Here is a 12,972-nt window from a genome sequence, read left to right on the forward strand (position 1 = left end):
TTCAGATCTTCGACCGAGGTTCTGTAACTGGAGACCGCTACTGCAATGAGGTAATCCTACCCCATGTGCGTCTGTTCCGAGGGGCCATTGGACCAGACTTCATTTTTATGGATGACAATGCCCGGCCACACCGTACTGCTAATGTTCAAGAGCTACTGGAAAGTGAAGATATCACACGAATGGATTGGCCAGCTTACTCTCCAGATCTAAATCCCATAGAGCATCTGTGGGATGCATTAGAGAGACGTCTTGTGACACCAGTGTATATATATATTATCAAAGAAGTTCACGAGATAGGTGATATTAAAAGTATGCTTTTTACTAATGGGTAGGTAGTTAGTATTTTAAGGGGCACAATCTGAATTAAAAAGGAATGCAAAGCAAAGAAAGTGCTGGAAAAAATAAATCAAACAAAACTTCTTTTAATTTGAATCTGCACTAAAAATCGTAAAAAAATGAGCTTGTTTAATTAAAAAATTTTCTTTCTACGTAAAATAATTTCTACTTAATCTTGCAAAAGAATGTGTCCGCAACAGAGTTTATAATATTTACTAAATTAATTAAATATGTACAGTCGGCTAAAAAAGAAAAAGATATCACCCTGAATAACTTTCTTTCTAATGATCCGGTTTTCACGAACTCCGGTATTCACCGTTAACAGTGACGTAACGCGAAACACCTAGTTTCGACACCCCGGTCTGGAAATATTGACCACGAGTCGAAAAGTGTATTGTTCATTATTTTTTGACCGTCTATTTCGTAACTGCGGGTTCCTTAACTCGCTGTTAGCTTGCACTCCGATGGTAGATTTATAACATTATTAACAGTGTTTGTTTTTGATTTACATTGCTATTTTTAAAAAAAAAATTCTATTGAAAGAAGAAGAAAAAAGATTGCATTGAGTAGTTAAATTTGTAACACTCTTTTAATCAACAAGTGAAAAATATGTAAAGTTTCGTTTTCCTAACTGACATGTATTGATTAGCGAATGGATCTGAGTTTCATGATTATCAATTTAGATATTTTATTATTATGCATATCACTAAGCCTTACGCAAACATAAAATAATACTGAAATTCAATCAAAAATAATTCATTTCACACAATTATTAAATACTTTAATTTTACACAACGATCAAGGGGATTATGCTAACTTCATTCTTATCATTATTGGCATTTTTAATCTTCTTTTTTCCTCTATAACATATTATCGATAACTTAAACCATTTTGAGAAGAATTTTCTTTTTCTAAAACTTTAAATGAAATCATATAAAACTAACTTTTCAGCTCAGATAATCGTAAATCAGCACATTCCTATTATTCGAAAGAAGCTGTAAATGACTATTATTTTACTGCTATCTGTCGATGATGGAGAGAATCGCCGTCAGGAATATGGTGAATAAGATAACAATTTTTCGTAAAGGCAAATGTCATGATCTGAATAAATGTACCGAAACTTTTAAAAATATCATACTCTTAAACATTCAATTATTTAAATAATTGTAAATGTAAATATAGCAGCTGTATACCCACCAGATGTTATAAAGTAGCCAGGCCATATATTAAAAAAGATGTCAACTAAAGACAGACGTTCTAACTTCATATAGTTTTAAGCAATTAATCTCTTCCAAATGATTCAATTTTTTCCAAATGTTCAACAGATTATTATATGGTCATAAAATTTTAAATTTCTAGATTTGCAAAGCTATTTGATGCAGACTATTGTGTAGTTTAAATTTTACCTCATATCAAAATGTTACATAATATTTATTTCAGCATAATTTTTAATATATATTTAAAATAATGTATAGGTTTTTAATTTTATTAATAGTTTCATTTCATGGATAAAAAATTTTTAAATTCTATTCGCTATCTTCTTATCTAAATATCATATATTATTTTGCCTTATATAAACTATTTTTTATTTTTGGGCAAGATCTATCATCTCGATAGATATCACCAAGCTCTATTATCATTTTATGAATTGTATTCTTCTTTTTTAAATTTCGTATTTCTTTCAAGCATCGATTGTTTTCTTCATTTTTTCACTTTAAAAAATGAATGAAAGCTAGCAAAATTATTTTTAATCTTATTACTTACACTATTCATTTGAATTATTATTGTGGTCACAATTTGTATTATCCAAGATTTTTTCTCAGAGCGAAAAATTTTTTAAGAGCATTATTATTATTAGCAATTATTTTATTATTAGCAGCAACGACTGCTAATAATAATTTGAGAAATATATAAGATATTATCTTAAGAAAATTTAATTTTCATTTTATTAATAAGCATTTATTTGGTATAAATTAATTATAGTTACATCTATTAATAAATTGACCTCACAGCCCATAAAAAAAAGCAACCGAACATCATAACTGTTTTTTTTTTTAAAAAAAAAACATTAATAAATAAAAAAATAGCCTACTGCGCATGCGGGGTTACTCAACTGGGGAAGTCTTCAGGCTTAATTTACTTAACTCTGGGTCCAACTAACAAGCAGTTACATCCACGGTGAAATGAAATTTTGGAATCTAACCTGGAGTTGCTCTCATAAAAACTGCTTTAAACTGTATATACGGATGTATACGGATTTATTATATTTTCATTTTAAAATATTATTCTACAACTTTTAAATTAAATATGAAGAACACAAATTTTCTAGTATAATCTTTTTATCTACGTCATGTTTATAAACTTTACACCATATAACATGAGTCTAACTTTTACTGTAGACTCATAGGTACATTTTGATTTATGGCACTGTTTATTAATTCAATAAAATCTGTCAATATGTTCTACACTGTAAAAATTCTGGATAAAATTACGACATAAAGTAATAGAACTTTTGGAATTCATCCCTAAACTCTAATTTACCTCAAAATCCATTTTTTCCGTAAATATACGGTAATTTATCAATCATGGATTCATGAATCATGAGATCATGAATTCGAGGAAATCTTAATGCAGTCACCACATAAAAAGTTTCAAATTATCTAGACATGATCTTTAAAAAAATCACTGCATCATAAAATATCAAATTATTTAAAATCGTTATAACATAGTTTCTAAGAACATAGTTTCTAAAACAAACACAATCCTTATTTTGATATCCGAATAAAAGGCTTTTTCTTTCTAAATAAACAAAATGACATTCCATAAATAACAAAGTACTCGTTTGAAAAACCGTTCTATGATTAGAACTCTTTCGAAGTTTGATTTCCTTCGAATATATATTTCATATTAAAACATAGTTTCAATCGTTTGGTAATAAATGTTCAGTTTGAAAGTATTTTGGGTCCCTTGATAACTTCTGCAATGCGTCGATAATAGTTTTCATGAAGGTTTATTCGAAATGTTTATAAGCAAACTGGGTTGTATAAAGTTTAAATATCGGTTATTCAAAAATGTTTCTTCTATGTGAATAACAGCTCTTTGTATTTTACATTTAAATTAGATTACTTTAAATAGAAAACATGAGTTAAAGACAAAATTCTATTTATAACTTTAAAAGTTAGGTTTTATTAAAAATTTAAATCATAATAAATTAAATTTATTAAATCAAAGTAAATGTTTCTTCTATCTAAATAATAGCTCTTTGAATTTAGTATTTAAATTAGATTACTTTAGATAGGAAGGATAAGTTAAAGAAAAATATTCTATTCATAATTTTAGAAGTTAGGTTTTCTTAAAAATAGAAATAACATCCTTATTTTTATTTACTTTTTATTGTGCATGCAAAACATATTAGATGTAGTGTTATCCAAATTAATTTTTCTATGAAAGAGCAAAATTTGTTTGTAGAAAAAAGTATTATTGACGTTAAACCAAACATAGATAAAAGTAATCGTGTCTCACACAGCATTTTTTCGGTAGTATTAGACAAAACTGAATTCTCCAGTTTTTGACTCTTAGATTATTTTAAAGATTTTAAAAAAACTTTGCAAACATTACTGTTCACAAAAAACTTGAAATCATCTTTTTCCATAGAAAATATTTAACACGACAAAACTAACTATAATACAAGATGGAAATCATCTTTTTGCTTTAATATGTTTTTATCTTATATGATTTCCACGTAGTGTGATTAGAACGCTTTTATTGGAAAGGTATCGATTTTACCTGAAATAATTAAAACTCAGTTATAGCGAATGTCCAAAAGCACTAAATGGAAATTATCTCTTTTTAACTTCCTTTTATTAAGACTATTTGAGTTTTTTTCGCTATTAATTTGCTTATTTTTTTTAAATCAAAGTAAATGTTTTAACTTTCTTTTAATCATCGTAAACTTGCATTTTTTTAAACCGTAGGGAGTAACGAATTTTTTCACTGAATCTTAGAAAATTACTATATTGCTTCCTAAAGCAATTACCGGAAGGTGGCATTGAATGTGAGATTTTGAAAGAAATAAAGAAAATGCGATAATTAATGCAAATAAGTTCTTCGTAAATTGCTTTCATAGAAATTTTTTATAGCATTGGGAAATCTTAAACTTTTCTTTTTTGTTTTAAGTAACAGATTGTTATTTCCACTGAACAGAACAAATTAGATAACATTACTTGTTTTCGATTAAGACTGTGCTTTTCTAACTGAAAAAATTAGTCTCAGTATTTTTGTAATATGTATGTTAAAATTTGCTTTCAAATTTATCTTAGTTTACAAAATATATCTATGTACAGTCCGCAAAAAAAAACGAATCACCCTGAATAACTTTCGTTCTAATGATCGGATTTTCATGAACTAAATGTCAATCTTAATGGTTCCTGAGGGTAACCTCAAATATGCTAATTAATTAGCGCTAACTATTAATTAAGTTACGAAATCAGACACAGAAACGTACTTTCTCTGAATAAACATATATTTTTTTTACATATTTGGATTCTTAACATTCAAAATATAGGGGGTAGCCGCAATCTGGGAAATGTGGTCCCCAAAGTTTGGTCAGGAGAGTGATCCAAAGTTCGTACCCCTTAATGTTAATTTCACTTTTTACGTTTGTAGTCATATTTTTAAAACTAATAAAGTAATTCAAAGAAAATTGCGCCCACTCATAAAACTCATTTACCCGAAGATAATTTCATGAAAAAAATAATTTTAAATAATTATCAATTATTTTTTATTATTTAATTAAATTGAGGATGAAAAAATTTTGAATAATAAGGTATGAATTTTTTCATACCATATTAATCTACATATTTTTCAACAGAAAAATCTAAAGTTTCAACTGTTTTTATTGATTAGAAGCTGAGAAAAGTTAAAATTAATTATTTTTAAAAAAATAATTTAGCGACAATGAAGAAATTATTAAATGGGGCGATTGATATTGAAATGTGATAAACTTACGAGGAACTTGACTTCACATGGAACAGTGAATTCCATGTGAAGCGCGCGTAGCGTAAAATTTCATTCATATTTTTTTCGTCAATAATCGTTTGCTAATCTTTTTATTTTTATTTTTTTAAAACTGTAAAATACGGTATTTCTTTTTTAGTCGCCTAAAATTCTATTTGCAATTTAGTAAAGAAATTTGAATAAAACATTTTATTGAATAAAAAACATTTTATTCAACGAATGTCGATTTTTATAAAAGCATGCTTTTGATAGAATATGATTATACACCAGATTGCGCTTATTTAATATGATTATTTTTAATTTTTTAGTTTTTTTTTCTCAATAACTGATACAATTTCAATAATATACATACGTATGAATATATTTGGAATAAAGTATTTATGAATTTCTTGAATATATTTTTTATAAATATTAATAAAAATAGGCAGTAAACATATTTAAGCATATCTCACATCATCGCAAATTTCTCAACATCTTATATATCGTCTTAATCTTAAAAGTAATTTTTTAACCACCTGTCCAGAAGTGTTTCGCAGAACTATTTTACCAACTATTTCATTAAATTTTAACATTTTTTAAAATCTTATTCTTTACCCTACTACGTTCATTATGTCTTCATTAATATACTAATCAATTTTTTTAGTTCCTTAATTTAGGTTTTCTTTAAAGAATAAAACCTTGTTAAGAAATTGAAACATTCCGTTGTTTAAAATTATTTAATGCAGGACAGCTGATTATTTACTAAGCATACTATTTTATTCGAAAAAATATATAAATCATTGATTGTCCTTTCTTGTTTTGTTTCTTGTGAATTCAACATAGATTATCTAAAATAGTCTTGATGTTTTAGAAGTCACTACAAAGAGTATAAAGATACCGAACACAAAAAGCTGTCGAATACGCAGCCAAAAGTTTTAAGCGTCTTAAAATATCTCAGTATCTTAAATGTCTTCCTAACACCTTAGTCGTGAAATTAAATTTTTAATTATCTGACCATGTGTGATTCATTAATTATTTCATTATATCTTTAACCCTTTCTTTATGAATCGATGTAGATTTTTTTCCGGATAATATACTAAACTATTCTGTTCAATTTTTTGATTTAGCACGATTCGCAGGAAATTATTGCAGTATAATTTGTTATCAGGAAAAATGCCTTATTTTGTTAAGCAGGAAATACTAAAAATTGAAATTTGTAAGAAGATTCCGAAGCCGTGCCAATTTTAGAATCATCTGATTTTTTAAAAAAAGCAATAAAAATACGCAATTTCCGAATTTTTCCGAAAATAAAAAAAATTTAAGACAAAAAACAAGGCAAGAAGGGTAACATACTTTTTACAGAAACTGTGAAAACCAATTTTTCCTATATTTCGTAAAAAGAGGATAAGAATGATATTGCTCCAAGGGACCTACGCAATAATTTCGCTATTTCCAGAATGAAATCTGTTTGATCAAAACATATTTCCTTGAAAATTAAAACGAGGAAAAAATTTACTCTTATTATTTATCTAAGCTTATTCCATTTATTTAATGATAGCGGTATCAAGGTTAAGGATAAGCGATGGAAGCCCCGTTTACTATTATACTACAAATGCATTAAATCATGTAGCTTGAATAATTCATTTTAAGCGAATCATTTAATAATTTTAAGCAAATAAGGGTGTAAAAATAAACTCGATCAAAATATTCCGAAAGTGTACCCGAAAATATATGTAGAATAAACTTTGGAATCGATATATAAAAAATACCTTTTCAAACAACTTCGAGAAGGTTGGAAACTCTAACTTGTTTCAAATAGTTGTCCTTGTAACTATTTAATTTCGATTCCAGGTGTTAGGGGACATTCCATTTTCACATTCGACTTCTGAAATTTCAATTGTAAACGGAATTTTTTATGTCCTTAACTTAAAAGGCTTGCAGCAAAAAAAAATTTTTACTGCATTGATTTTTTTACAAAGTAGTGAATTATTATTTTTTCAATCTAAGAACCTGTGCCTATAACTTATGTAAAACTTATTTTAATATCGAGTGAAATAATTTAATATGTTGTATAACTAAATAGATAATCCCAAGAAACTGAATCGAAAATATAAAAACTTCATTCATTTAAAAAATAATAGATGATAATGATAATAAAAATAAACATGTTTTGAGCAGCCAATAGTAAAAGTCACAAGTTATTCAAGCTTGACAAGTTTTGAGAACGGGCGATTATATTTGAACGCTCGAAACATGTCGACTTTTACTTCCCTCTTCATATTTTTGGAAGCAGTTGAATTTTTATCATCAATTATACTGTTTTACATTTGGGTGTTGATCATTATTTTGATAAGGATTTTACACTTGTTAATGAAAACATATGCATTCTCATATTTTAACAGGATTTATGTGGTCTTTAAAAACGTAAGAGCATCAATATTGTAAAATTTATATTTAACTTTAAAATTAAAATTTTGACAACAGATATTTTGAGTTAATGAAATTAAATATTCCATATTTTAAGTTTTCGTGTCCCTATTTCAGTATCTTAAGGACCTTACGAGTACTGTTTAAAAAGAGAATATCGCATCGTATATATATATAAGAAATCAAAAATAATCATAGTAGCAGTATTTGGTGGTAAATGTTGCTTATCGTAATTGAAGAATATGCTGTGCGACATTTTATGTTGAATTTGCTAACGTAAGTTTCAGAATGTATCGAAACATGGGGATGCTATTTGCTAATCATCTTTATCCAAAGAAAACCATGTAACCTAAATATCTAGCAGAATGAAGCGATTTTTTAGACAATGAATCTTACAATATTTAACATATTATTTCAATATCTTATTCTTAAACATAACATATTTCAATGTCTTTAAAATGCCACTTAACATTCTGCAATTCCTTGAGTTATAGAAAAAAAAAAGAAATATCTTAAATTATAGAAAACCTTGTGAATGTGCATTAGAATTACTATACAATCTACATTTTATTTTTCAAGCTCATTTTTTGCCTTCAAACTTTCTTGCCTAGAAGACTCGCTAAAAGCTGTAAAAATGATTATCCCTAAAATTCTATATATAGCCATAATAAGTTATGTTAATTTGATTTTAGTATGAAATCCTTGAATAAATATAGCAAAAACAACATAATCTAAATTATATCCGACAAAAAGTTCATGTATTTAAATTCTAGAGACTTAGAAAATCATAAATAATTTATAAATCGATTCAAATTTTCTTTTCAATGGAGATTAAAATTAAAAAAATTTTTGCTTTTTGGACAGAAATCAGCTTAAAAATTGTCTATTACCTAGAAACTTCGAATTATTTTCTATTAACTGTTAATTAAACCTCTCCGAGCATTTACAGAACATTGTTTCAATTTTTTTTACAGTCAGAGCTTGGTTGCTTAGCAACCTAGTAAAATTAAGCATTCCTCTTTTGAATTATCCAATGGGTTATCTTAAAATATTCATTTGCGCTGGCGACTTTTTTTGGTGGTTTTCTGGACTATCCCCAAACATATAAACCTTTATTGCGACCTAATTTATGACCCAATTTTTTTAAAATTTTGTCTACTCCCCCTAATTCAAGTGTCTGGATTCCAAATATGTAAAAAAAAATATGTTTATTCAGAGAAAGTACGTTTTTGTGTCTGATTTCATAACTTAATTAATAGTTAGCACTAATTAATTAGCATATTTGAGGTCACCCCCAGGAAAGATTGACACTTAGTTCGTGAAAATCCGATCATTAGGACGAAAGTTATTCAGGGTGATTCGTTTTTTTTTCTTTTTTTTTTGCGGACTGTACAACAACGTGTAACCCAAAAACTATTTTGTTGTGGTTTATTTTATTTAGAAATAACATTTAAATCAACACAGAAAAATAACACATTTTTTTAGCTCAATAAAGTTTGAATTTTGTTAATATATTTTTAAATTATAGAAATAGAATAAAAAAGGGCTTCTAGAGAATTTTTAATTATATATCTTTCTACAGAAATAGTCTGTAAATTATACAAAATATTAAAGATAACGAAATGGACATAATGACAATTGCGTTATTTCATGCAAATAGATTAAGAGGTTAGAAAAATAATAAGGAAATCATTCGTAAAATTTTCGACCATGAACACTGTTAGATATTTCTCGGAGAAAATGGTATAATAACAATTTATTTAATTTTTATTTTACCATATTTAAACAAAACAGTCAAAGAACCATAAAAAATGGTATTCAATCTGTTTACTGTAAGAAAAACCATTTATTAATTGCTGTTACCTAATACGGTCAAACAATCAGAGCCAAACTATGTCCACCAAATGAAGTCTCATAATTTTTTGCAGATGGATACATATATAGCCGAGGGGGCAAATCTGTCAATCTCATGACCGACAAAACTGAGATTTGAGTCCCTAGTGCTGACACTACAATATTTCCTCCATTATCTTCTACATATGCAGAGTTTCTATTGTTCGACACTCTTCAATTTGTGATCCTGTGGAATTAGTACATGATACTCTCATTCACGCATAGATGGCAGCACCAAACAGCTGTTAAACTATCTCCAATTTCCAATTGAATTTCTTTTTACGGTTTTGAATCCATGCTAAATGTAATTGGTTAAAAAAAAAACGTATGGCTTTGTTGGGTAAACTGACCAGTGAAGGAACACTTAAGCTTCTCTTGCCTTTTAAAAAATCATATTAATTTCAAAATTCGTAATTTTAGTTAAATGACAGTGTCAACATATTTGTTACTAATTGCAAATTATGTATAAAAATTGTAGAGAACTTACATAATATTGCTTTAAAGTTTTGGAGGTTCAAATTACAAGTAGTACGAAGACCAATTGAAGGAACAGTTCTTACCAGTGAAGGAACACAATATTTCCCAGTAAAGGAACACTTAATTTTGGTTATTTTTTAATGCTCTTTATGAATTTATATGCCATACAAATATCTAAAATCAAGCCTATTCTTGAAATTATTACATACAAATACTTGGAAAATGTTAACTTTCTTTTGTAATCATGAATTAAAAAGTAAAGTGTCAACATATTAACCCGTTAACGTCCAACTTAATTCAAAATTGAAATTTTTTTAAAAACTTTTAAAATTATGTTCTAAACACTTAAATTAGATATAATATGCAATTAAACTCCTTATGGGTTTACTCCAAACCTTATGGGTTTACCTTTAATGTATTGCTTGAAGTAATGATGACCGTAAAATCGAATTATTCTTTCATCAATAGATAGATGATTGTCAAAAATTCCCCATTTCTGAAAGTTTGCGTTCATTTCTGTAATTAATTTTCGAATTTTAAAAGCTCTGTCATTTGTTTGGAACTTAGCTTCATAATTATCAGCAAAAGGAATCATAGATTTCATTTCTAAGTATCTGTTTCTAGTCATTGACTTTTTTGCTACAGGAACCCTTAAATCTTCTTCATCTGACCAATAGTCACGTTCACTTGATAGTGTATGATATCTAGAGAAGATCAAAAAACCGATAAATGTTTTTTGTTCTTCAGTTGTTAAGGAAAAATCTGGATTGTTTTTCCATTGTTTGGCATATTTCTCTGTTTCTGTTAAAATATGCTCTAAATATGTCGGAGACAAAAATTCTTCAAAAACTTCTACGGGCGATAGACCCTCTAAGATGCTTACAGTTTTATCAAAGTTTATTTTTGAAAAATTACTTTTATCAGAAAAATTATAGTTTGACGGAACTTTTTTCCAATCTGCTATTAACTCTTTTTTACCTTTCTTACGTGTATTTGATCCTGATTCCGAGAAATTTCGCTTTTTACTTTTGCTTCATAAATCTTTCTCTCTATGATCATCATAGTTTTCATAAGGCATAGAAATTTCAATACTACCTATAACGTCTCTTACAGATGGGTCAAGAGTTTCAGTGTCATCAAGACCTTCATCTGTTAATTCATTTACTCCAGGTGGCAAAGCAATCATTTCGGACTCTAATTCCTCCGAAAATAGATATTCTACAGCTTCCTCGGCGGTTTTAAAAACTTTTTTTCGTGACATCTTGAGCACTTATGAAATAAACTAAATATCAGAAAATTTAACGAATCTGTCCAGCGTCCTATTTTTAGGACAGTATTTTAAATTTGTAATTAAAAGTAATAAAAGTAAAAATAATTTTAAAATGTTATAAGATATCTGTTAATAGAATATCTGAAATATAAATTCTGAAAAAAATATTTAAACGTACCTTAAAATAAGCTCAGTAACCTCTTCGTACGATTACAATGAAATTCAGCAAGAAAAAATCATGAAAATGGCGAAGTTTACGTGTCTGCAGCTGGCTAAAAAATGCTTCAATCCGGTTCAAAACGGTTTAAGTAAGTAGGGTGAAACCATTACTTTTCAGGGGGTAGAAAAAGAATAGGCGGAACATTGAATAGCTTTATTTATAATGGTGAAAATGAACTGTCCTATAACTATGACGCTGGGCAGAAATTGGTTAACACATACTGTTCATTCACTGGGAAATCTATGCCCAGTAAAGGAACATGCCTGTTCCTTCACTGGTTAGAAGTTGTTTTTTGTTTTTTAACATATTTTTGATGCATAACATCACTAAAGGTACAAGAAAATTAAAGTTTTTCTTTCATTTTCATTAACTTAGAAAAAAAAAAACCAGTAAAGGAACACTTGTTCCTTCACTGGTTTTTCATCACTTGGTAACCCAGTAAATAAACACCCTCTTATCTCAGTACCAGTTTTAAACAGTTTCAAAATCGTAAAGATAAAAAATGCTCTTCCCTCTAACTTTACGATTAATCGGATGGGAAGACTGCTGCTGGCTATTTTTGCATAGTTTTAGAATAAAAACTCTAACCGTGAAAAAATAAAGTTTAATAATTGTTCATTAATTTTTGAAAATTAATGAAGGAGAAATATTTTTTTTAAAAATAACAAAAGATTGCGTTTTCTTTGTTAAGAAAAAAATTTAAATATTAATGCCACAATTCAAATGTTGTTAACACATGTCTACATTAACTAAAAAATTTATTCCAAAAATTTCTATCATTTGTATGATTCGTAATCATTTATCATCTGAGTTAACATCTGAATTCAAAAGATATTCTACGTAAAAAAATGTTTCTGTTCTGCAATTAATATTAAAAAAATTTCCTTCTTAACATTTAGAAGCAGCGATTATTTGTTTGCTACCAAACAAATGGCGTGAATTTTTTGGTGAATTACAATACTAGAAAAGACAATCTAAAATAAACTTTACAGTTCCTATTATCACACATTTAGTTAGAAATACTAAACTGAAATGCAAATCTAACCAAAGAAATGGTTTTTATGCCATACCATTACCAAATTTTTCCACACTTACTAAATGTTATCACATATTATAAAACCATATTTTACTGTTGATTTTAACAAAATCATGACCAAAGTGCTTCGGTAAAAATTACCGAGCTTTCTGGTGTTCCCATAAAGCCAGAAAGACGGTAAATTTTACCATATTCCGATGGTTTTGACAATGCTTTTTTTCTCTGTGTAGGATAAAAAAATATTTTATGAATTAATAATATTTCTCTTAATACTACTCTGATTGAATACTTACTGTTGCAAATTTATCAAATCATTTT

At 27.6% G+C, this 12,972-nt stretch overlaps 2 protein-coding genes across 4 annotated transcripts in view; one reads left to right on the plus strand and one right to left on the minus strand.

The window, feature by feature from the left end:
- LOC107455242 (neuropeptide CCHamide-1 receptor-like) overlaps positions 1 to 12,972 on the plus strand; it is a 323,522-nt gene that overhangs the window by 132,620 nt on the left and 177,930 nt on the right. The window lies entirely within an intron of this gene.
- On the minus strand, positions 10,505 to 11,389 carry LOC139427010 (piggyBac transposable element-derived protein 2-like). Its single transcript, XM_071187293.1, has 2 exons — positions 11,224 to 11,389; positions 10,505 to 11,127 (listed from the first exon to the last, which is right to left on the minus strand). Exons 1-2 carry the CDS (start codon positions 11,387 to 11,389, stop codon positions 10,505 to 10,507), a joined length of 789 nt encoding a protein of 262 aa, XP_071043394.1.

Source organism: Parasteatoda tepidariorum, chromosome X1 (assembly GCF_043381705.1).
Source record: "Parasteatoda tepidariorum isolate YZ-2023 chromosome X1, CAS_Ptep_4.0, whole genome shotgun sequence".
Taxonomy (NCBI): Eukaryota; Metazoa; Arthropoda; class Arachnida; order Araneae; family Theridiidae; genus Parasteatoda; species Parasteatoda tepidariorum.

Coding starts and splice junctions, on each gene's coding strand:
- LOC139427010 (XM_071187293.1), bottom strand. CDS start 11,389: ATGTCACGAAAAAAAGTTTTTAAAACCGCCGAGGAAGCTGTAGAATAT. Junction 11,128..11,223: donor ATCTGTAAGAGACGTTATAG/GTAGTATTGAAA, acceptor TCTCGGAATCAG/GATCAAATACACGTAAGAAA.